The sequence below is a fragment of the Miscanthus floridulus genome, chromosome 1 (genome assembly GCF_019320115.1).
Source record: "Miscanthus floridulus cultivar M001 chromosome 1, ASM1932011v1, whole genome shotgun sequence".
In the NCBI taxonomy this organism is placed as follows: Eukaryota; Viridiplantae; Streptophyta; class Magnoliopsida; order Poales; family Poaceae; genus Miscanthus; species Miscanthus floridulus.
In genome coordinates this window covers 41,986,982-42,010,001 of record NC_089580.1, presented here as the reverse complement: position 1 = coordinate 42,010,001, position 23,020 = coordinate 41,986,982, and the positions used below count along the sequence as shown (strand labels likewise).

Genomic DNA, 23,020 nt, shown 5'->3' with positions numbered 1-23,020 from the left:
CCAATGCAGCCTCGTTGACCAGGAACTCAATTTTGCGAAGAAGCCTCTCTTCAGAGAATCCTAATATTTTCGGCGGCTTGGACACTGGAGTGGAAACCTCAGACTCAGAAGTCAGAACAAGCAAGAGTCCTCCTAAAGAACTCAAGCTTGGCGACAACCCTGTCCAGTCCATGTAATTACAGCTGACGGCGGCCATCCGAGAAGTGGTACGCAGCACCACAAGTTATCATCTCATCCTCTGAAGTACTCCTGTAGGTGAAGCAAAAGGGCCGATTACTATTCAGCTAGAGCGGGTAGAAATGAATTGCTTTGGTGACAACGGGATCTCCTCTCATCCTCACATGCGTCATGCAGATACTCAATGGCCACAGATTTATCATGTCATCATCTGAAGGTCTGAACTCTAAGGCCTTGTTTGGATGTATGTGTATCCATTTCAATCCACGTGTTAGAGTGGATTGGAATAGAACTTAATTTAGTTCCACTTCAACACATGTGGATTGGAATGAATACATGCTCATCTAAACAAGGAATAATATGGTACGTTTCCCCTAAACGTGATTTTTATCGTGCTGTGAAGGATTTGACAAGCATCACATCTTAACTGTTTGCACATGTTTTTTTTTTTTGACAACAAACAGATTTATATTAGCAGCATGAAGCTGAAAGTATGGTTACAGCTTGCATGTTTACACTAGGCAGTGCAGCCGAAAGCGGGCTCTGAAGATGGTGATGCAAATAAGAGCACGCACGCTCAAGAGTAGAACCAGAAGCAGAGAGAGCCTGTCTAGCCAGGCTATCGGCAGTCGAGTTTAGGTTCCTACTGATCTTGAAGATCTGGGCATGGCTCCGAGCAGAGCTGTTGATGAACAGCTGAGTGAAGAACTTAATTCTCCAATCTGGAGGATGGGTGTGGTCATTTTCACCAAGGAAGTCCACCAGCTGCTGACAATCTGATAAGAATGCAGTATCGTGGAAATTGAGGGCTTCATTGAGGACAGTAGCAAGAGCTAAGGCAGCCGCCTCATCCATATGTTATTCAGACTGCAGAATTCTGCAGTAAGCAGTAGCCTGGTACGATTCACAAATATGACAGATTAAGTGTTAGAAAATTGTGGCCCATCAAAAGATGGATTCGAGATCATCACACAGGAAGATGTAACAAATCATCAGAAGGATAATTCTCTCCCTCTCTGTCTGATCAAGATTTAAACAAGAAAAATGGAGAAACATGACAAGAATCAACAAACAAGATGCTCTGTTTCATGACATTTCTACAGACTAAAAAATGATTAGTCCACATGTTCCCTTTCCACCCATTTCCTACTGTAACTGAAAGCAAGCAGAACAATATGCCTCGTCTCCTGAATTCTCAGTTCTTTTTCATGAGGTACACAAGATAGCTCAAATTCTGCACTTCCAGTCCCTCGTTTTCACATCCTAGGAACAAATCTGATAGATCGATCTTTTTCCCCAAAGAAGCGAGTGTGGGCATGAGCGATTGATGATTCATTGATTCACCTTCCTTCTTGTCTCCTATTGTTTCCTTGAATTTTGTATATTGTAGTATGACCAAACGAATGAATGAGTGGGAAAGATTTCATTCCTCCCTGAACTTAAATCTCTTTCCAAACAAATGAGAAATTGCCAAATGGCTTCAACAGCTGGGCAGTGAGGATTTTTTTTTCTTCTTATTGTTATTTGTTCACATTTGGATGCAGTTTCAATTGATTCTGTGCTACATAATCTGAACAGGGCTAAGATTCCAGTGAGGACAATGAGGGTTAACAATGCCAACAAGTACGATAACTCAAATTTTCATGCCCGTAAGCATGGGGCTTTTCAAGTCTAAAGACATGGGCTGTTGAGAAACAGAAGTTCAAGAGAATTTCTGGAAACTGATGTCTAGAAGTAAGATGTCTAAAAGTAAGGATTATTGATCATCAGAACTAATTTCCTAAGGTCTGATTGTGTTTAAATTTGATTGGAAGTTGGAACAATACTACAAAGATGTTATTACAATATGTTCCTTATTTCAACTTTTGAAGGACAAAATTTCTGTTTATTTAGTGCAGAAGCATCCATTCATTGTAGGAGGGTAATTCCACGACTGACAGTAGTGCTTACAAATAGTGTAAACCCATCATGTGAACTGATGTGAACCCAGAATGCAAGGTATATGACATATGTGGAGAACCTTATAAATAGTACCATGCCTGCTATCTATCATCCACATGCTATAAAAGTAGAAATGTTTCGAGATGAATTCCTTAAAATCACATAACTAAAAAAATGGCAATAAACGATTTTGGGACTTAGATTTAAGAACACTTGGCTAATTATAAATTATAAAAGGTATATATTATCTCTATGCTAAATTAGTATCCTCTCATACGAACTCGAGCGTCTCCCTTACAGCTTGCCATTTATTTTCAGCTGTTAGCATCTCATTCCCTTACAAGCCAAACAGAGAACCATCTTTTGCACATGGGCAGAACATCCATGGCACCCAAAACATTTCTTAGAATATTTCATTGGTCCTTACAACATGGGCTTTACAAAATTGTTCCAGAGAGTTTCATTTCAGTAGCACTTTAGGGCACTACCTACAATCTACTAGTTCAGCCTCAATCATGTAAATAGTAAGCATCACTAGAACAAAAGAAAAGAATAATTCATTTAGCTAGTGAGAATTAGGTAAACACATCACCTGGAATAAAAACATGCTTACAGATTCAAAATAGCGTAATAAGTTGTCCAATACAAACTTATTCACAAAAAAAAAGGTAAGATAACCTTCAGCAATGAGCTAGGCAGAGCAAGAAAATAACAAACATGCACATTTAGCCTCTAGAACAAGTCAAACCCAGCTCCTCCATAAATAATAACCATAACTTAAATTTGGACTATGAGCGGCCAGAGATCACTCTGCAGAAAGCAGAATTGCAGGTCTATGAGCAGTCAGAGATAACTGGTGATTCTATTGCAGAAACCAGAATTGAGAAAGCCTGCACAGTGGACATCTGCTAATGAGCATGAATTGCAGTCCCACCATCCACCTAAACACAAAAGGAGATGCTAAAGTTAGACTCTAGAGGGCACAACAATACCAGTACAAGCTGTAGCATAAGCATCGGCAAGGCCAGGAACAGAGTCCTTGTGACAATCGATGAATCTCAGTTTGAAAGTCTCCTCTCCTAATTTTGCAAGTGTGTAAAGGCTCATTTTGCTCAGCAATCCCTTTTCCCGCAGGACCTTCATGACATAATGCCTCGGCACTAGCCTCTTCTCCAGGCTGTATGCCAGCAGGACAGGCCTTTCCACAATGTGACGTGGCTCCATTGCAGCCTCATTGACAAGGAAATCAATCTTGCGAAGAAGAATCTCGTCAGACAATCCTAATATAGCTGGCACCTTGCACATTGCAGTTGAAACCTCAGATTCAGAACAACCAAGAGTCCTCTTAAAGAACTCAAGCTTGGCAGCAACCTTCTCTTTGGGTTTACCGGTGATGACCGCCACCGCGTGCCTAAACATCCGCGAAGTGGGAGGTACCCCGAGTTGTTCTGCCCGTAGCAAAAATTCTTTCACGCGTTCCGGGTTGAAGGTAAGCACCCACGCGTTGTTTGAACACAACTGAACAATATCTCGAACACCCCACTGACGAAGCAAAGCTATGTTAGGCTTGATTAACCTCTCAAGGCTTGCCGTCATGAGGCGGTCATTCCTCTTTAGGACCACCAGGACCTGCTCAAACGAGCCATAGAAGGAGATGAAGAACTGAAGGTTGGGAACGACGTCGCTGCGGCAGAGAGCATGTGGGCTGACCAGGAGGAAGCGAGCGATCTGGGGAGTAGAAAGACCGGCCCGGTCTCGGAGAGCAAGAAGGCGGGGCGAGATGCGCTTCACCGAAGCGCGGAGGAGCAGCGGGTTCGCCGAGACGACGGCGGCGATGTCGGCGCGGGAGAGGCCGACGCCGGAGAGCAGGGCGATGATGGCATCGGGGTTGGAGGCGGCGGAGATGAAGCGGGAGTGTGTGATCTTGGATAACTGGTGGAGCGCCTTCTTGGACACCTCGCGGGCTTGGGCTGGTGCGATGCCGCAGGCGGCGACAAGGTAGTCCTCGAGCGAGAACGCCGCAGTGGCCGCGGGAGTGGAGGTGGAGAGGAGACGGCACGCGCAGGGGTGGATGTGGATGGGGGAGGGAAGCGGGGAGGCTGCGCGGAGCAGAGGGAGGAGGCTGTTTCGGAGTCGCAGCATGGCGGCGGCGCTTACTTAGGTCGTCGGCCGCCGGTTGAGGAGGAGACACACCACCCCTGTGGAATCTCCCAGAGTGGGCTCACGAAGCAGGTTGTCCGACTGGAGTACTGTACTGGACTCGATAGCGGGCCGGGCTACTACTGCTCGGTGGCCCATCGCTTCATCTCAAGCACGTTTGTACATAGACGTACCTGCTATATTATGCCCAAGATAAAATCTGGATTATAAACGGGGACTTCTAAATCGTTGTTATGGACCTGCTTATTAAGCAGCCTAAGCTGCATTTATGGAGTAGCGTGCCCCTAATGGGTGAGCCAACGAGGTCTAGTGACAGATCTAGAAATTGTATGGGATCAGGACTGGTTAGTGGCTGACTCTGCTAGCTAGCAGTAAACCATACATAATTTTTGTAATTTTATTACTTGGTACACTTTTTAAGTAGCTTTGTTATGATGATTTTTGCTTGTCCTACTAGCAGGACTAGGCGCCCGGGCAGCACGGGGCGTGTAGACTATAGAGAGTGTAACAGCTGAGTACTGCCGGACGATAGCACTACGTACCCTAGCTTTTGGACGTTTCGCGAGTGGCGTCAAGCCATCAAATTGGAAAGGATTCAACCCCCCACCCCACCCACCCAAAGGCGAGCAAGATATTTTGCGAGGCTCCATTCTACACATTAACATTGTCGATCTTATCTTATTTATAATCGAGCGATGCCGATGCATGCATTATCTGCCAAGCTTGGAGATAAGGATGACACCTCCGTGCTTCTTCTTCTTCTTCTTCTTCTTCTTCTTCTTCTTCTTTTTTGCTAAAAGATAAAAGAAAATGGAAGGTCCTGTACGTAGCGTCAGCAAAGTACGTAGGTGCGCGCGTCCCCGTCGGAGCTGGAACGCCGTGCACTGCAGATGATCCCGTAGGTACCGGCCGGGTTATTGCTTTGTTTACCGCCTGTTAGCTGCTGTCCTGTCCAGTTCGTGGGCCAACAAGTTGTTGCTGCTGCTGAAATGATGATCAGGATCGAGGAACCGGATCTGCTGCTGGCTTTCTGCTTTCGTGTAAAATGTAAATAGGAGTAAACATTCTTGTGTTCAAGGTCGTCATGGTCATCCAATGGACGATCCGGCCGTAGCAGCAGTAGTGTGCTAAGAATTATGAACAAAATAACTGGGGAATAATAACAATTTTCAGTACTAGGATTATCAGAGATAGGGACGGACACTCACCCGCCTGTCGTGACATGATGATGATATCTTCCGTCCACGCGTACAAATGAAGAAACCCGTGTGCTCGGCTGCTAATCCTGTGTGCTCTGCAGCCGCCGCCGCCTCAAAAGTCAAGCCCCACGGCGTATATAAAAATAGAAACGACCACCTGACGCCGAGGCTTATCGATCACCACTACACACTACTGCCTCGTACTCATCCAGTTTGTGTGAACTGAAAGATCATAAGGCTCTGTCACTCTCAGTCACGGGCTGAGTTTCTGCAACCGTGAATAGTTTCGTGCTCTCGTGCTGGTGGGACGCAAGATGGGGTCTCTCATGTCTGGCTGGGACTCGCCGGTTCTTGGCGACGACGGCAAGAAAGGTACGCGGAAGAAGGTGGGCACATCCCTCTAGTCTCGATCTAGAGCTCTCTGCTGGAACTCTGATGTAAAATACTGATCAGTTCACGCGCGCCGGAACCGTTCGCTGACTAAGGAGGAAGTGGAGGCGTTCTGGAAGCAGCAGCGTCGGAGTCGGATGTCGTCGCAGGACGGCGGCGAGCTCGCCTCGCCTCTTGCCTCGCCGCCGGCCAACGCCACGGTACGTACACTTACTACTCACTGAATCAATCTATCATCATGTCTGCGGCGTTCCTTGCTTTTGCTGTCTCGTCTCGTCGCGCATGCATGCTCATCATCACAAATCACAAAAGCCTGACGTACGTACGGAATGAACGTGTACGATGACGTGGCAGGAGAGTCCGTTCGGGAGCTTGGAGAAGCCGTCGGTGGTCCGCGTGGACGGCTTCCTCCCGGGCGGCGGACCCGGAGACGACGACGCGGCGGACAGCCCCAGCAGGAGCCGCGACTGGTGGACGCGGAGCAGCTGGGCGTTCCTCAACGAGCCGCCGCAGGAGGAGCCCTCCGCCAGGGCGCAGCGCTACACGCCGCAGTTCCACGTCGCCCGCATCGCCACCACCGGCGACGCCTGATGGTCGATCGAGAACGCCAGCAACCATGCACGCGCCCAGTCGACGTACATGTCTCATCCATCGTCGTCGTCGTCCTCTGTGTATATGTACAGTAGTAGTATGCCTATGATAACTTTTTTGCTACCACAGTTGAGTTTTGAGTATATATATGTATGTACTCCTTATTACGCATACGTACTATCACCCTGTTCGGCTAGGCTTATACGATCGCGGATTATAAGTTAGAATAATATTTTTCTCTCACACCAAACCAGCCAGCAGTAAATAATCCACGATCGTTTCAGCCGAAACGAACCGACCCTATGTATAGCAATCTAGCTAGCGGATGTGTGTCGATCGAGCGGGCAAGATCTATTAGGTGCATATGTGAAAATGTCTCTGTTCATCGTTCAGAAAATTACACCTCCAGGCTCCAGTCATATAAACATGACGCACTACAGGTTCTTCTTCTTTTTCGTGTGTGAAACATTGGTTTTCTCGACTCAATTAGCATCTAGCATGGACAGACGAGTAAGTGGCTACGACACACCATGCATCGTTCCTGTTCTGATCGATCGGCGCGTGGAGCATTCAGCTGCTGACGAATGCTGCTCAAACTCGGTCAGACCCCGCCCGTTCATCTTATTGGACAACTCCTAGGCTTAAGCTCGCCAGGTGTGCCAGCGGCCGGGCGTGAGTTCGAACCCTGGGTTCGGCGCTCGCGTGTCTCACGGTGTTTTTCTCTTTTAATAAATTTGCAGGTTCCGTGTATCTGCAGCCTCACGTGTGGATGTGCCACAATGGTCAGGGTGACGTGCCCGTCACGTGCGAAGCCAGGATGACTTCGAATATCTCTCGGCCACATGCAGTCTCTTCGTGTATATATAGGTCTACCGTGCACACTAGAGTGTATGTGTGTGAGTTTATGTGTGCATTCAGAAACTACAGCCTGTACTCGAAGAGTTGAGGGGAAAAAAACTCCTGGTTGAAGGTATCTCGCTGTCCAAAAGTTTTCTCTTGACCCCAGCAGCTCGACCCCACTGAAAACTAGGGCCGAGCTTGCCTACTGGACGGCTCTGTTCATTGTCGGGAGGAGGGCGGTGGCCTGGGTTGTTTGGCCGGCCCGGGTCCTCGGTCATTCCAGGCTGACTGCGATATAGGCTGGGCCGAGAAACCTTTCCCTACGGCGCCTCCCCTTCTTACCCTCAACAACGAAGAGTCCACTCATGGAGACCGCCGTCTTCTCCGCCGCCTCCCTCTTCCACGGCGCCGACGACAGCGACGACGACCGAGGTATGGGCATCGAAGTAACCCAACCCATCCCTCCTCACCGCCTTCCCCTCTACGTCGCTCACCGCGTGCTCCTAACGGCCGGTGCTGCCTTTTATGCGGGGTTGAAGATGAGATGCAGGTCAGCGACGACGGGAAGAAGCCGGCGGCGTTGGAGTATGAGGAGAGAGCCCACGACTTCCCTGGCATGGTATGGTTCCACGATTCCGCCGTTTTGGTTCCCGTCTGTAGCTGTAGGGAGGGTGCTTCTCTGTTAATTCGAAGAGGCCTGGAGTTTGAACTAATATTTAGGTTTCTCGCCTTCTCGGGTTTCAGTTTGATTTTCCTAGTATTAGAGAATGGATGAACAAGTAATGCCTGATGGACAGAAACAAGGAAAGAACATTTTGGGATTTTGACTTGCTATGTGCTTTTTGTGTTTTATTGGGGTTGTATTGCCTTATGCCTTATAGGCAAGGCAGATCCACTGAAGAACTAACATGATGCTATGCAAAACGCAGCAGCTATGGTTCAATTTAGTAATCCTCTCATTGTTAAACTACGCACAGCTTAGGTTCCCCATGAATTATGTTGCGCCAAACTCTGCAAAGTATAACAGTGAATCAAAAATAGAGTGGTGGTTAATGCAGTACAAATCCTGATCCTGTAATGGACAGAGAGGAAGATTTTTATATCGTTACTAGCTCCAGAATAGTTGGGTTAGCCCAATTGATTTCCATATTTGGTTAGTGACTTAGCATACTTTTGAATAGTATAAGTATATGGATGTGCTGCTTGCTCTAAAATCATGTTGCTACATTCTTGGATGTGCTAGCAATTTAGCATACAGTAGAGTTCATGGGGCTGCATCAATAAATCCACATGCTTAAAATAAAATGACTGACCGGCTATTTCGATTCTATATCAAAGGCTGCTCAACTTGTACTATTATTCAACAAGATTACGCGAATTTATCGATTTCAATTTCATTATAGCCATTCCTTATTGCTTTATTACAGTTTTTTTTCTTAATCTGTCTTGCGCTCGATTGTCCTCATTTTCCTTTTCGTATTTATCTGTTTGTTCACCATTCAAAAATTGATATACAGAAATTGAGTGTAAGGGAGTTCTCATGCCATGAGCTTAATGCCAACCTGTTGTGGCCTGGGACATTTTCATTTGCTACTTGGCTGGTTAAGAACCAGTCGATTTTGGATGGACGACGTGTCCTGGAATTAGGAAGGTATGGGTGCTATGCTCTAACTCTAACGGCGTCTTTTCTTTCTTTCATTCCTGACCAATTCAATCCAAGCAGTCACTTTATATATACAACTACCCCTGTTATTGCCCTGTTGGGCTCAATAAGTAACTTAGGATATCGATACATCCATCTCTCAGGTTTTTCTTCTTTGCTGTTACCACTGACTTGAGGCATGTGATGTGTTTTTTATCATGCTGTCAAAACTTTGCAAAACCATTCCTATTGTGTCAATCCACCAGAAAATTGTAGTCCTAAGCAGCTGGTTGGATGATGTGATAACGATTCCGTTGTATACTGGTATAATAAACAAAAAGGCTATTTCGTTTGACCTGAATACCCTACTGTAATAATGATTTTGTGGTGCAGCAAACAAAATCTCTATTTTGTTTTCTTTTGTCGAATGTATTTTTTTTTCATTTGTTCCTGCTTTCCTGCATAGTGGGACAGGAGCTCTGGCTATCTTTCTTAGGAAGGCATTTGAGGTGGACATTACAACCTCTGATTACGATGACAAGGAAATCGAAGAGAATATAGCTTACAATTGCAGAGCAAATACCTTGAATGTGTTGCCTCATATCAGACGTAAGTTATCTGACCATTCCAAACAAAATCTATACATTTGTAGTATTTCTTTTTCCCAAATGTGTCCTTCATGGATGCACCCCTAAAAGGGGATAATTATTCTTTCATGTTTCTTTTTAACGCAGACACATGGGGACACCCATTTCCTGTTTCCAGACCAGATTGGGACATTGTCATTGCAAGCGATATCCTACTCTGTAAGTTACCAAGTGTATTTCTTGGTACCTGATCTCCCAAATCTCAATGTGTGGTGGAATGACCTAACATGATATACATCCATTGCTTTCAGATGTTAAACAGTATGACAATCTGATCAAAACAGTGTTCTTTCTTTTGAATGAATACAAGCAGAATGGTCACAAAACTGACAGCATAACCATCACGAACAAATCAGGTACTCCCTAGGCATATATTTAATTTTGTATATCATCAAGGATGTTGTGCGAAATATTTCTTTCATTTGGCAGGAACACAAGTACCTGCAAAATCACCAGTGTTTCTGATGAGCTGGCGCAGAAGAATCGGAAAGGACCAATCACTCTTCTTCGATGGGTGCGAGAAAGCGGGCCTGGAAGTGCAGCACTTGGGTGATCTTGTGTACCTCATCAGCAACAAGAGGTGAAAACTGAGGAAACGATATCCTTGAAAAAAATTGAGGAGACGGCACTCATCGTTAAATTTCTCACGAATGGCACAGGGGAATACCTGGGTGGTCAGTGTTAGGGATGAAACGTGGATTTTGAGTAGGTTTTGTTAGTGATATTTTGATAAACTTTCCAGTAAACACTGGTTTGTGAGAGGAAGGTACTGGAAGGACCCATTTTGTTTTGTTTTGTTTTCTTCTCTTGACCCTCTTTCGTCGATTCTAGCTGGGATGTACTGTCGTGACTTACAATTGCTACATACAAAGCAAGAGCTACTATTAGAGAGGCACCCTGCTCATTGCCTACTGGGCTACTGGTCTGATGCCGCTGCTGTATTCGTACAGCAGCAGCAGCTCTGGTGTTAGCGAAAATGGAACCAAGATCGAGCTGCGAAAGCCGAACTTTACACGCTGCAGCGTTTGATTATATATTTCTACCTGTCAGAACGAAATCGACTTCTCAACAAAGGTCGAAGATGGGCAATCAAATAAGGCATGCAATCCGCTTTAGGCAGTGCACAGGTAGGTAGCTTTTGCCAAAAAAGCAACAAGATCTGTTTACACGGAGAAACAACGATCCAAAACCAGGGTCTGTTTACACGGAGAGGACATCTTTCGATGACGCATGGAACCTCCTATAGCTAGTGCTAGTGCTAGTGCTAGTGCTAGTGCGTGCAGGGTGAAGAGGTGAATATTATACACGCGTGCACACTTGAAGCCAAAGCGCTATCTACGAGCACACGGACCAGACGCATGTCATGTACACACGAGTGCGACTAGCTAGGCGTTGCCGGTGATGACGATCCGGTCGGCGTGGAAGCTCCTCAGCGCCCTGCCCAACAGCACCTCCTCCCTTGTCGGCGGCGGCGGCTCGTTCAGGAACGCCCAGCTGCTCCGGGTCCACCTATACGAATCATATATGCAACGCAAGCGTGCACGTACAGTACATGAATCAGTTCTGCATAATTCTGAACACGTACGTACGGTAGCTTGCGTAGTACGTACCAGCCGCGGCTCGTGCCGGAGCTATCAGCGGCGGCGTTCTCGGGGAGGAAGAAGCCCTCCCCGCGGGCCGTCGCCGGCTCGCTACGGGAGGAGACTAACTGCTGGTCGCCGGCTCCGTAACCGTAAGCCGAGCAGCACTTCAGGTCGTCGTCGTTGCTCCTCGTGCCGCCGCCGCGGCCTGGTAGCGGAGGCAAGGACCTCGTCGCGGCCTCGAGCCGACGCTTAGCGGCGAGCGGGACTAGCATCTCCTGATGAACAGATAACGATAATTGAGCTATACATATATATGGTGCGATTATTTCTCCAATCTGATCGAACAGATTGTCGCGTAATGACGTGCAGCAGTACCGTACCGCGCGGGGAGAGCCGGCGTTTGGCTTCGGCGCTGTTGGCCTCCCGTGCTGCTGCCTCCAGAACGCCGCCACGTCATCCTTGGTCAGCGACCGGTTCCTCATCAAATGAACTAGGCACGCAGACGCAGAAGCACATGTGCACACATATATCAGACGGCAACAAGAGTCGTTAGTACCGACACAGTTTTGTACATAGAATGATACAACAAACAAAATTAGTGCAAGTCCTCAAACAAACAAAGCTCTGAGATTGCATGCATGGATGGATGGAGGACACTGGACACATCATGTTATTATACTTATACCTTCCTTGTCACTCAGTACTGATGAGCTCCAACCGGACATCAGGGACCCCATCTCCACTGCTACTGTCTGACTCTGATGTCTATATGGATCCTATATCCTATATATGTCCGCTCCGGACAGCAACTCTGCTCTACGCACCCTGAAAGAGCTGTATATGTGAGACGATGGACGATGGACGAATGATCGATACTGATAGCTCTCTGAACTCTGAACAGCAACCCATTTTATAGACGAACCAGATTGTGTCGATGGATGGCGCCAGAGCAGCTGTCACAGAACAAGGCGTTGTTTCCTTTCAAGGTTTCTTTGGACCAATATACAGCTCAGTGTACTGCTGCGTCATGCGTGCAAACGTATCCTTTTCGTTCAAATGCTCCCCTTCTCGTTCAGGTCCTCTTTGGCAGAGCTAGCTAAGGGCATCACTGAAGAAGGCTAGCACTCTTAGCAGTTCTAATACAAATAAAGTGATCCACATAGACTATAAAATATTAAGACTACTATTCACACAGTGAAAATTATCACTACTTGTGGTTTGTACAGAAACTTTTTTCTTTTATCATGCCTCACCTTTGTTTCCTCTACCTCTTCTTTTTCAGCATGTACCATCTTCTATTTTTCCAAGCATATGTAGCTTCTGCAAGTCATTATAGAGCATCTACTTTTTTATCCGATTCTACGTGGTCCATGGGGCTACAAATAAAAAACAGCGTTGGAGAGATCTAAAACACTGCTAAGTGCTAAGAATTGAATGTGTATCTCTTCAGCTAGGGCTGGATAACGAGCCAGCTCGGCTCGACTCTACTCTTTTTGGCTAGTTAAGATAACAAGCTAGCTCGGCTCGGCTTGTTATTTTAACGAGCCAGAAGGCCAGCTCAGCTCGGCTCATTTACGAGGTTGAGCTGGCTCGTTAAGCTCACGAGTCAGACATAAAAAAGTACACAAAATATAATATTTATATTTATCTAAAGCTCGAGAATAGAAATAATATAAAAGTAACCCATCCAACAGCCTTAAATCTAACAAAAAATTAATATATGCTAACATATATGCAAATATAATAATATACTATAATATTACATCATACATCCATGGTCCATACTCAATACCATACATAATGCGTCCATGAGTATCCATGTATCCATTTAAAACAAAACGATAAAGTCATAAGAACCCAAAGTTTATAGCATAATGTAATATAAAAACTAATATCAGTTTTGCTTTCTTTCCGTGGAAGCGTGGCTAGTTTGACTCGTGAGCTAGCTCATTATGGATAACAAGCTAGAATCTTTTGACTCGGTTCGACTCGTTATGCTACGAGCCGACTAATGAGCTTCGTTTTTTTCATCCAGACTTACACCCGTCGACTACGCACACGCGTCACTACCCAGAGTCGCCAGTAGCACCCATGCCGGCCTCGATCTCATCCTGCCGCCGGGAAAGGCGTCGATGCACTGCACTTGCGGCTCGTCCTTATCAGGATTCAGGAAGCCTCATCTCCTCCTTGTTCGCATCCGGCGACAGTGGTCAGCGGGGCCGGGCAGAGAGCTTATCTTTCCGTAGCAGACCGGTTTCACATGGGCCGGGCCCAGGTAGAACGCCTGTCCATCTGGGCCTTGCCTCACCAGCTTATATTAACCAATTAATTATTTTGTTTTTTTTTTGTTCTTCCTCTTTTGTTTTTGAGAGGGAGAGAGGGTTCCTCTTTCGATCCATGACGAGATTTCTTGGCGACCAGAGAGATCATCCGAAGCAGGAGAAGAAGATGCCGTCACGCCGTACAAATACAAGGGAATATATAATAAATAAAAATAAAATAGAGCAGGGCGGCAGGGCTTCGCAGGCGCCGAGGAGAAGACGACGGGGGCCCACAAGGCGAATATCCCCGACCTGGCCCCACCCGACAGCTACCCACCCAATCATCCCATCCGGCCGTCCCCCTCTGCCTCCACTGCCTCTTCCTTCCTCCCTTCCTTCTCCCCTCGCCGTCCTCCCCGCGACCCCGCCGAAACACCCCCCTCCTCCGCTCCCACCGAGGAGGGGAACCCTCTATAAAGAGACCGGAACGACGAATCTCTGATATTAAGGAAGGGATCGTGTGGGAGGAGGGAGAGAGAGTCGCGGCCATCCGCCGCGGGATGAAGTTCGGGAAGGATTTCCGGAACCACCTGGAGGAGACGCTGCCGGCGTGGAGGGACAAGTACCTCGCCTACAAGGCCCTCAAGAAGCTCATCAAGAACCTGGCACCACCCGAGCCCGCGGCGGCCCCTCCTCTTCCTCCTCCTCCCCCCGCCGCCGCCGCCGCCGAGGGGCCGGGGCCGGGGGCTGTCGGCGGCCTGGGGAATTGGTTCGCCAGAATCCTCGACGCGGAGCTGCACAAGCTCAACGAGTTCTACATCGAGAGGGAGGAGTGGTACGTCATCCGCCTCCAGGTGCGCGCCAAATCTTGCCACCGCTCGTCTATCTGACGTGGTGTGGGGGCAGGGGCATCCAATTGATGTCGGAGTTACGCCCGATCCCTTGTTGATCCATTGATTGATTACGTCATGTACTCATGTGCAGTGGGTTTATGTACTAATGGTTAAATCGATCATGGGTACAAGTTTTAACATATGCTGTCTCTGGCGATTAAGTATGTGCACGGGCCTGTTCAGTTCGGAGTGAGTGGCCAGTTCATGATTAATTGTGGGTAGAAAACTGGGCTTATTGGTCCAATCCTTACTCTAATTCTTTATACCTTCTTCGTACATGTCTTTTGTTGATGACCCCGTTCTGAACCAAATGGATACCTCAAATGCTTTATGTATGGAAGAGGCCTTCCCGTTCTATTGTGCATTACTATATATATGCTTATCAAAGTATTAAGTAGCAAATTTGCTAGGCCAAATTAATTTCTACAGTGATAGTATCCTAGTACATCACATCCACGTAGTGGCCCTAATGTCTCAAGTTTGCATAAGGTCAATCAACTTAGGCATGCCAGCTCAAGTCAACATGGAACACTGACTCGTTATCTCAAAACACATAACACTGACTGGAATTGCCCGCACAGCCACACTGTTTTTGCAATGACGCGAGCATGCTGCTGGACAATTTTACTTACTTTTCCATGACATGAGCTATATTTCTAAAGCCTTGATTATATCTAAGATTGCATTTGATGTCAAGGTGCACAGATGATATGGTATATGAGTAGCACAGTCGATTCAGCAATAGTTATTTTGCATTATAACCAACTGAAAATCGAATTTTTGTTTGCGAGAATATCACTGATGACCAGATTTGTCATGTATATACCAAAATGGCCCATTAACTGACTTTCACCCAGCAAAAGAAACTTAAGGTTACTATGAGGAGATGTTTTAGTCATTTATGCAGTGATCACACCTAGAGTTGCAAAATAGTTGCTGACTTGCATGAGGAGCTATATTGACGCACAGAAAAAGTTTTTCATCCAAAGAAAGTGGGTGTAGCTTAGGCTGCTCTTCCATTTCCTCAAAATTTGTTTGCCTCAATAGTCTCTCTAGGAATGAGCGGTATTTGCAACTCTCAATCTCTACCTGAAAGTGTCTATGTCCTTTGGTCTAGGCACTCCATCCTTGGTCACCTATGGTCTGGTGCTGGATACATTATGGACTAAAATATTGACAAATTGCTGTAGCTTTAGATCTTAGAATGTTCTGATGCCATAGAGGAAAGATTATCATAAATGCATCGGTAACCATTCTAGAAATGTTTTCCTTTTTTTAATAAAGAGAACATTTTCATTGAATGTTGGCAGGAAAATGTCTTTCATGTCGCGACGATGTGTCCTTTTCTTCCCCTTATTTATCAGACAATGTGATTAGACAGTAAATTTATCTAGATTTGTCCTTTTGTTCTCCCTTTTTTATCAGTTAATTGCCTTTCTTTGTCACTTCCTTGGATTGGAGCTGTCATTCTAACCCTTTCTGTCCTTGTTTCTCGAAGGTGCTCAAGGAGAGGATTGAGCGCGTCAAAGCTAAGAAGAATGATGCTTTTACATCCAGGAGTGAATTTACTGAAGAAATGTTAGAGATACGCAAGGATTTTGTGATCATACATGGTGAAATGATTCTTCTGCAAACCTACAGCTCCCTAAATTTTGCTGGTTAGCACATCATACCAAGTTGGTCAATCTGCAGTATTCTAGTAGTAATGCCTTGGCTTCTAATGTGTCCTATGTGCTGTCCATGCAGGACTAGTGAAGATACTGAAGAAGTATGACAAGAGAACAGGCGGTGTGCTTAGCTTGCCATTCACTCAGCGTGTCCGTCACCAGCCATTTTTCACCACCGAACCTTTAACAAGGCTTGTTCGAGAATGCGAAGCTAATCTTGAACTTCTTTTCCCGGTAGAAGCAGAAGTTCTTGAGCCTAGTTCATCCTCAAATCTGGAACCACATGATGTGGCTAGGTGTGACCCAACATCATCCTGCGATGTGGAAACCGTCGATGTTTACAGAAGCACACTCGCAGCTATGAAAGCAATACAGGGCCTTCGGAAAGCCAGCTCTACTTACAACCCCCTGTCTCTGTCTAGGTTCTTCCATGGCGAGGATGGCGAAGCCTGCTCTGGTGCCATCACTTCTGAGAGTTCACTGTCAGATTCCTCAACAGACTTCCCAGATTCAGGATGCCTGGAAAGGATGATAAAGAGGTGCAATCAAATTCGAGGGAGCAGAATGCTGCCCAAGGGGGACAGAATTGCACAAGCCGAGCCGACTGATGAAATAAAGTAGTTTTTTTTTTCGCACGCTGTTCAAAAAGACAGTGTAAATGCTAATAATCTTGATGTTTAACCCTCGTTTGAAGTGACACATACGCAAGGATTTCCTAATGGTGCAGTTTCATTTTCTTCTTTTCTGAATGGGTCAAGAGTAATGGAATGTTGGATTTATCATGTTCCTATTGTGTTGACACTTGACAGCATGCCAATTGCCAGAAGTATCTAAGGTGTAGTGCTATTCGAGTTTTAAAGCTGTAGGCAGGAAGCACGTCGAAGACCCATTTTGGTTGACACTTGATAAGAGCTACCTCGTGATCAGCATGTTGGTTGGGTCTGTTATGTTTTTGTTGTGTTGACACTATACAGGTACCACCATGTGAGTACTTCATAAGCGCCATGTGATGTTTAAGCTGTAAGCAGAAGGCATGTAAAAGCCATTAGCACAGACGTTTTGGTTGGTCAGCACAAAGAATCGTCAATTATCTCGATTGGTTGTTTATTCGTGCACAGAATAACCCACATTAGGGCCTTGCTCAGCAAAGCTTCTGGAAATCCGTGACTATTTTAGAGCCTGGTATTTGTAGCTTCAACATGAATCTCAGCAAGAATTGTGTCAAACAGTGTGTATTTATATGACTCATTTTGTTTATAGTTTGAATCAAACACAAATATTTAAACCACTTTAATTTAGTCTATAAAATGTAGATCCAACATGGATCTCTAAGCAGGCCCTAGGTAGGAGAGTAAAATCAGAAAATACACCATCAGAAACGCAGAATATTATATTAGTATAGACTCCCCTTGACACTTAAGGTTCACCTTGAGCTCACAACATTTTACACAGTTAGTAAAGAGCAGGGTGAGTGAGGCCGTGTGGCAGCAGCTGCTGACAATGAATAAACCCCCTTCAATGGGGAAAAATCAGAACAAGTAATACACACATTTTTACAATGTTAACTATGGCAACTCTTCAACAAAAATCACGATTTTCCCCAATTGGAACCCCTAATAATAGCCCATCTCATCAAGCTTGATCATTGTTTTCTTACATCGGTGATTGCAGGAACCTTGGCTGGGTAGCTAGACAAATCCACATCAAGCAATTCTGTGAGATCGTAAAGCCCTCCAGGAGGATCGACTTTGTCCTTGATTGGGGTTGTCATTGTCTCTTCCTGCTCTACCTGGTTGGATGATACACTTGATGTCACTGGACTGCTTGAAGCCACCACAGTGATGCCAGCCAACTCTACACCCTGCCCACTTGGGGCGGTGCCTCCCTGAGGGATACTTCGTTTGTGCATTGTCTCCCTCATTGTGATTGTAGAGCACATATTCATTGTATGTAGGAGCAAACTGCATGAGAATGACGTTTGATCAGACAAAATAGACGCTACAATGTATTGGGGTATTAGAGTGTGAAAGATCCTGGTTACCTGGTGAACGGTGTCATGGTAGAAATCATTGAATTTCAAAGCATGAAGAAGGCTTTCTCTGAAACCACCTGACGGGCGGGCATTGGGACCTGCATATTCCTTGTAGGGGAAAGCAAATAAGTGCCCAATGGCTGCTATTAGCATCTCAACACACAATACAAAGTTCTGGAGATCAGCAGCCTTATCAGCATTCTTGATAAATCGAGATTTTGCAGCAAGGAAAACCAGAACACCCTGCAATAAAAAGGTTCAATTTATGGCTTGGCTATCACATAAAAATTTATTGCAAACAGAAATACAGTTCTAGATTTAGCTTAGTAAATAGGTGGGCCAATGTTATATACTGGGAAGTGTGAAGAGGGAAAATACTTGAAAAGTATTTACCTGCCAATATGTGAGAAACACCACCGATTTGATCATGATGAATTTTGGGACAGGATTATATGGCCGAAGTAGATCTCTGCATGCCGCATAGAACAATGCAAGGGCATATAAAGCCATCGTGTATGAGATTGTATATATGATAGTTATGTAGAGATAGGATTGGTTGACACTGAAGTTTCCATCTTTGTATTTTCCTTTCGCGTAAAGTATAAAGGTGATAACAACCAAAATAGGCTTGAGAATCACAAACTGCAAGCAACCTTGTTTACATCTTCGTATAAAACACCTGTCCAAGACCAAAGTTTTTTTTTTGTCAGACAGCACTTTCGTAATAATGACAAAATATATTTGACAAAAACAAATCACTTACTATTGAGCAATGGCACAGAAAATTTTAAAAAGCTGTGGTAGTTACTTAGTAATGCACCAAGGACACTTACGCACCCATCTAGAGGAATAGCTGGATAACAGCAGGTCATCAGAATCCATGACGGTTTCAGGCTTCGGCCACTCAAACTTACCACCACAGCACCAGGACCTCCCACCCATGCCAAACAGAGTGAGAGAAAATTGTAGATGACCCAAGCATCATAGCTGAAATAACACGGATTTGGCTTTTCAGAAAATGGTGATTTTGCAATTACTAATTGTAATACTTCTGTAACTGCACTGAAAAAACTAACAGCACACAGGCAAACTCACACAAACATAAAGATAAATAATGCCTAAGATCTGCACTATACTATTTAGGTAGACATGTTCAAGAGCTTAAATAGCACAAAAAAGAGAGAGTGAGAGAGAAAGAAAAGATTAATAAGACTCTAGTCCACGTTATGATGACATGTGAAGATGGACTTAGCATCATATATTAGATTAGAAAACAATTGTTGAACTTACTACCAAATTATGACCCGTGAAGATCCTTTTTGCAATTTTACACAAAGGAGGTCATCTGTTAAATTTTCTCCACCTTGTTTACATTTTTTATCATAGGAAGGCACTCAAGAGTAGACAGAACCATGAGCACTCTCCATTGTTTATGAATTGATAATGCACCCATGGGATCAGACCAATATTCATAAAACTGGACACGTGCACTCGTTCACAAAGGATACTGGATACTCCATTCACTAGAGATCATCAAAGATTATCAGCACAGTTGCTGACATATTTATAGTATATAAACAAATGAGCAGTTCACACATACTGATATGTTGAAAGCAGCATATGAATTGGATTGCAGAAAGCTTCTACCAGTTCTTACTACTTATTTTTGTTGTTGACTACGAATAGATGGAATCATGCCATTGAGCATTACATGTCTCAACAGTGAGCAAAAGACCAAAAGTAGAAGCCATAATGACACATTGAATAAAAATTTCATATGAAGTGAACATAGAGGTTCGTCTTACAAGTAGAACTTACATCTCTCGAATAGAATTAAAATATATCGCGTTATCAGGGAGGATAAGGGAAAGGAATGACATCACAGCATATACCTGCAGAATAGCACACACCTTTGGGGTTAATATAATGGAATATGCAATACACATAGAGTGCTTGTAGACAAAAGCGAAGGGACACAAGGGTGACAAATGTGAATGAATAATGGACCAAGTGTTTGTATTTTCCAAACTAGAAGTGTTGGCATTAGGGTTGCAGACGTTCTACAGAGCAATTACTCTCTCTTACAGCTGCAGCAAATTCACTTGTGGACCAAATCACTAGAGTGAATGTGAACATATCAATACATATACTATGATCCAAACATAATGGTTCAATCCAGAAATAATTTGCCATGGAACACATACATTCCTACCAGAAATAAACGTATATACTTATTCAACCCACATCCTCAGGACGAAACCACAAGTTCGAGGAATCTATACTGATCAGATGCACTCTACTCAGAACCTCAATGAATTCAATTGCACGCATAAAAGTAAGCCATAGTTATAGTGCATAAAGCTCCACGCATGGCAAGCATTCGCATTCTGATCAGTATCACATGCTCTAGCAAAATTTACCAGCGAGTACTTCATTCCATCACAGCCTAACTTTCACGGGAAACTCACCAGAAAAAGACACCTAACATACCGACCGAAACCTAAGAGCGTCGACAGAGCACCCAATCGCGCAGGCAAGCAACTAGCTCCCGCAAACTGACCCAATCCGGACCTTATTCCAGCTAACGACCGCGACGCGCCCTCGAGTTCAGCCATAGATATGATGCGGACGATGAACCGCGAAGGCGGCGGCAGATCTGCCGCCGCGAGGGTTAGGTATGAGCGGCGAGCGGAGAGCATTACCGGGACCATGAATATGATGCGGACGATGAACCGCTGGTAGATTGGCTCGGCGTAGTGGAGGAGGTGGCGGTAGATGTGCGCGAGCGCGACCACGCACGCCGCCGCGGCGCACACCAGCGCCGCGGCCGTGTACGCCGCCGACGCCCACTCCATCGGGCCCGCCCGCCACCAGCGCTCCTCCCGGGTCCCACCGCGGCGGCGCGCGCGCAGCAGCTAGGCGAGGCGGGGCCGATCGGAGGAGGAGGCGAAGGGGAGGAGGGGACTCAGGGGAGCCCAGGCAGGCAGGCAGGCGCTCGGCGTGGCCGCGCCGCGTGCTGTCTCTCCCTGGGTTGGCTTGGTGCGGGTGGTTGGGTTGGGGAAGGGGAAGGGGAAGGGGAAGAGGAAAGGCAGCGGGCGGGCGGAGAGGGGTTAACAGTAGTCAGCGTTAATAGCATCGGTTTTCGCGTCCGGTTTTTGCTTAACTTTTTTTTTGGGTAATTTATCTGTGGTTTGATTTGCCTGGAGATTCGAAAAGTGGACCGGTGTTCGAGAAGGCTAGCAGAGGCTGGAGCTGACGAAGCTTCAGAATTGTTTCTGCTCTCTCCTGTTGAAGCCCGTGTTTAGTTAAAAAAAAACTTCTCAAAAATGCTACAGTAGCTATCACATCGAATCTTGTGATATGTATGAAGTATTAAATGTAGACGGAAAAAAAAACTAATTGCACAGTTTAATTGAAAATCATGAGAAAAACGTTTTGAGCCTAATTAGTTCATAATTAAACACTAATTACCAAATAAAAACAAAAATACTGCCGTAGTCAAATTCCAACTTTCCCCAACTAAACACGCTAAAGCGTGGAATCGAATCAACCGTGCGCGGCAGTGGGCTTGGACGCGACGATTTCGTGCGAGAGGCTGGCTGCGTTTATTTTCCCTTCGACTTTCGCTCCTGCCGTATCAGATGTTCGATATATATACAAAATATTAAATATAGACTAATTACGAAATCAGATCAAGATTAATTTGTGAGATGATTTTTTTAATCCTAATTAGTTCATAATTTGACAATGTGGTGTTACCGTAAGCATATGCTAACGATGAATTAATTATGCTTAATAAATTGGTCTCGTGGATTACTAAGGACTTGTATAAATTATTTTATTATTATTATTATCAGAACATTTAATATGACATTTCATATGACACCTCTAAACTTTAGCCACGATTATATTTATTTATACTGTATGGTTGTATGGGCAGGCATGGATGCCCGTATCGTACGCAACTCGAATTCACTCGGATGTGCACCTGTCACTTGCTGCTGGATGATGGATGCTTCAGCCGACAGGTGGGTCATGTCAACATCTGATCATTGTTATTGCAGCTTGGAATACAATACGGTGGTTAGCATTACTGCATCAACAAACATGTGGTTACCCATTTTGGCAAGGTAGTATTAATGTTTGCGTGCCTTTTTTTCTTAGCGACGAAATACCCTCTCCGTCCTAGAAAAATACAATTATTGCTTTCCAAGAAGTTAAATAATATCAAATTTAACCAAACCTCTAAAAATACTAATATTTATGGTACGAATGAAATATCATTAAATTAATTTTAAATATATTTTAAAGGCGAGCCTAGTGCAAGCGGTAGAGTCTTACCGTCTGTGACCGGAATGTTTCGGGTTCGAGTCGTGGTCTCCTCGCATTGTACAGGCGAGGATAAAATTTGCCACTAACACTCTTCCTCAGACCCCGCACAGAACGGGAGCTCCCTGCACTGGGTACGCCACCTTTTTATATTTTAATGGAAAACCTGTTTAGAGACATACTATTTGATATTATCTCTAAAAACTTAATTAAACTTAAATAAAAGTAACTTAAATTTGTCCTAAACTAAAATTGTATCATTTTAGGCCGCGGAGACCGGTATCATGGGTGGCGTCCTCTCATTGTTCCTTGACTCCATTACACAGTTTTTGCCGCTTCAAAGAATCCCGTGTTTATGTAAACTGAATTAATGTAATCTAGTAGTTACTGATGGTGGAATTTGTACGTGGGCTCTATTCGTGGCTAGTTATTATTTTTATTAATAGACGATATGCTAACTAGTACTACCTTTATCCATAAAAGAATATAATTATAGAAAATTGTGCCAGTGAAAGTAACTCAAGTTTGATCAAATATATAATAAATAGTATTAATATTTATATCTCTAAATAAATTTACTATAAAATTATATTTTATAACTAATCTAATGACACTTAATTTATCTCATGAGTGTTAGTACTTTTTTAAATAATTTTAGTTAAAGTTTA

At 44.8% G+C, this 23,020-nt stretch overlaps 4 protein-coding genes and 2 pseudogenes across 7 annotated transcripts; 3 read left to right on the top strand and 3 right to left on the bottom strand.

Annotated features, from left to right (window-relative positions):
* Positions 1 to 716: 716 nt before the first annotated feature.
* On the bottom strand, positions 717 to 4,449 carry LOC136480961 (transcription termination factor MTEF1, chloroplastic-like). Of its 2 annotated transcripts, XM_066478379.1 has the most exons (3): positions 3,829 to 4,449; positions 3,111 to 3,747; positions 717 to 1,071 (listed from the first exon to the last, which is right to left on the bottom strand). In XM_066478379.1, the coding sequence occupies exons 1-3, from the start codon at positions 4,258 to 4,260 to the stop codon at positions 1,040 to 1,042; spliced, it is 1,101 nt and encodes a 366-aa protein (XP_066334476.1). In that variant the 5' UTR covers positions 4,261 to 4,449; the 3' UTR covers positions 717 to 1,039. The 2 variants fall into 2 exon arrangements, with proteins under 2 accessions (XP_066334476.1, XP_066334473.1); XM_066478376.1 differs by having other exon boundaries at positions 3,111 to 4,449.
* A 1,190-nt stretch (positions 4,450 to 5,639) lies between these two features.
* LOC136480951 (uncharacterized) lies at positions 5,640 to 6,581 on the top strand. Its single transcript, XM_066478368.1, has 3 exons — positions 5,640 to 5,849; positions 5,931 to 6,067; positions 6,222 to 6,581. Exons 1-3 carry the CDS (start codon positions 5,792 to 5,794, stop codon positions 6,456 to 6,458), a joined length of 432 nt encoding a protein of 143 aa, XP_066334465.1. The 5' UTR covers positions 5,640 to 5,791; the 3' UTR covers positions 6,459 to 6,581.
* Positions 6,582 to 7,578: 997 nt separating this feature from the next.
* On the top strand, positions 7,579 to 10,482 carry LOC136480940 (uncharacterized). Its single transcript, XM_066478361.1, has 7 exons — positions 7,579 to 7,730; positions 7,838 to 7,917; positions 8,816 to 8,949; positions 9,407 to 9,549; positions 9,675 to 9,746; positions 9,839 to 9,943; positions 10,017 to 10,482. The coding sequence occupies exons 1-7, from the start codon at positions 7,664 to 7,666 to the stop codon at positions 10,169 to 10,171; spliced, it is 756 nt and encodes a 251-aa protein (XP_066334458.1). The 5' UTR covers positions 7,579 to 7,663; the 3' UTR covers positions 10,172 to 10,482.
* Positions 10,483 to 10,819: 337 nt separating this feature from the next.
* On the bottom strand, positions 10,820 to 11,978 carry LOC136480920 (uncharacterized). 3 transcript variants are annotated; one of them, XM_066478354.1, is made up of 4 exons: positions 11,856 to 11,978; positions 11,551 to 11,660; positions 11,198 to 11,445; positions 10,820 to 11,096 (listed from the first exon to the last, which is right to left on the bottom strand). In XM_066478354.1, the coding sequence occupies exons 1-4, from the start codon at positions 11,905 to 11,907 to the stop codon at positions 10,973 to 10,975; spliced, it is 534 nt and encodes a 177-aa protein (XP_066334451.1). In that variant the 5' UTR covers positions 11,908 to 11,978; the 3' UTR covers positions 10,820 to 10,972. The 3 variants fall into 3 exon arrangements, with proteins under 3 accessions (XP_066334451.1, XP_066334444.1, XP_066334447.1); XM_066478347.1 differs by having other exon boundaries at positions 11,198 to 11,660; XM_066478350.1 differs by having other exon boundaries at positions 11,024 to 11,445.
* Positions 11,979 to 13,808: 1,830 nt separating this feature from the next.
* LOC136480910 (SPX domain-containing protein 4-like) lies at positions 13,809 to 16,982 on the top strand (annotated as a pseudogene).
* A 374-nt stretch (positions 16,983 to 17,356) lies between these two features.
* Positions 17,357 to 21,110, bottom strand: LOC136480900 (uncharacterized; annotated as a pseudogene).
* Positions 21,111 to 23,020: the final 1,910 nt, after the last annotated feature.

Excerpts from the sequence above, each read along its gene's own strand:
- LOC136480961 (XM_066478376.1), bottom strand. The coding sequence starts at position 4,260 with ATGCTGCGACTCCGAAACAGCCTCCTCCCTCTGCTCCGCGCAGCCTCC. Across the intron at positions 1,072-3,110 it reads TTATGCTACAGCTTGTACTG|GCTACTGCTTACTGCAGAAT; the intron begins GTATTGTTGTGC and ends GAATCGTACCAG.
- LOC136480951 (XM_066478368.1), top strand. The coding sequence starts at position 5,792 with ATGGGGTCTCTCATGTCTGGCTGGGACTCGCCGGTTCTTGGCGACGAC. Across the intron at positions 5,850-5,930 it reads TGGCGACGACGGCAAGAAAG|TTCACGCGCGCCGGAACCGT; the intron begins GTACGCGGAAGA and ends AATACTGATCAG. Across the intron at positions 6,068-6,221 it reads CGCCGCCGGCCAACGCCACG|GAGAGTCCGTTCGGGAGCTT; the intron begins GTACGTACACTT and ends ATGACGTGGCAG.
- LOC136480940 (XM_066478361.1), top strand. The coding sequence starts at position 7,664 with ATGGAGACCGCCGTCTTCTCCGCCGCCTCCCTCTTCCACGGCGCCGAC. Across the intron at positions 8,950-9,406 it reads CGTGTCCTGGAATTAGGAAG|TGGGACAGGAGCTCTGGCTA; the intron begins GTATGGGTGCTA and ends TTTCCTGCATAG. Across the intron at positions 9,747-9,838 it reads TGCAAGCGATATCCTACTCT|ATGTTAAACAGTATGACAAT; the intron begins GTAAGTTACCAA and ends CATTGCTTTCAG.
- LOC136480920 (XM_066478347.1), bottom strand. The coding sequence starts at position 11,907 with ATGGGGTCCCTGATGTCCGGTTGGAGCTCATCAGTACTGAGTGACAAG. Across the intron at positions 11,661-11,855 it reads AGTACTGAGTGACAAGGAAG|TTCATTTGATGAGGAACCGG; the intron begins GTATAAGTATAA and ends CTGCGTGCCTAG. Across the intron at positions 11,097-11,197 it reads TCCGGCACGAGCCGCGGCTG|GTGGACCCGGAGCAGCTGGG; the intron begins GTACGTACTACG and ends TGATTCGTATAG.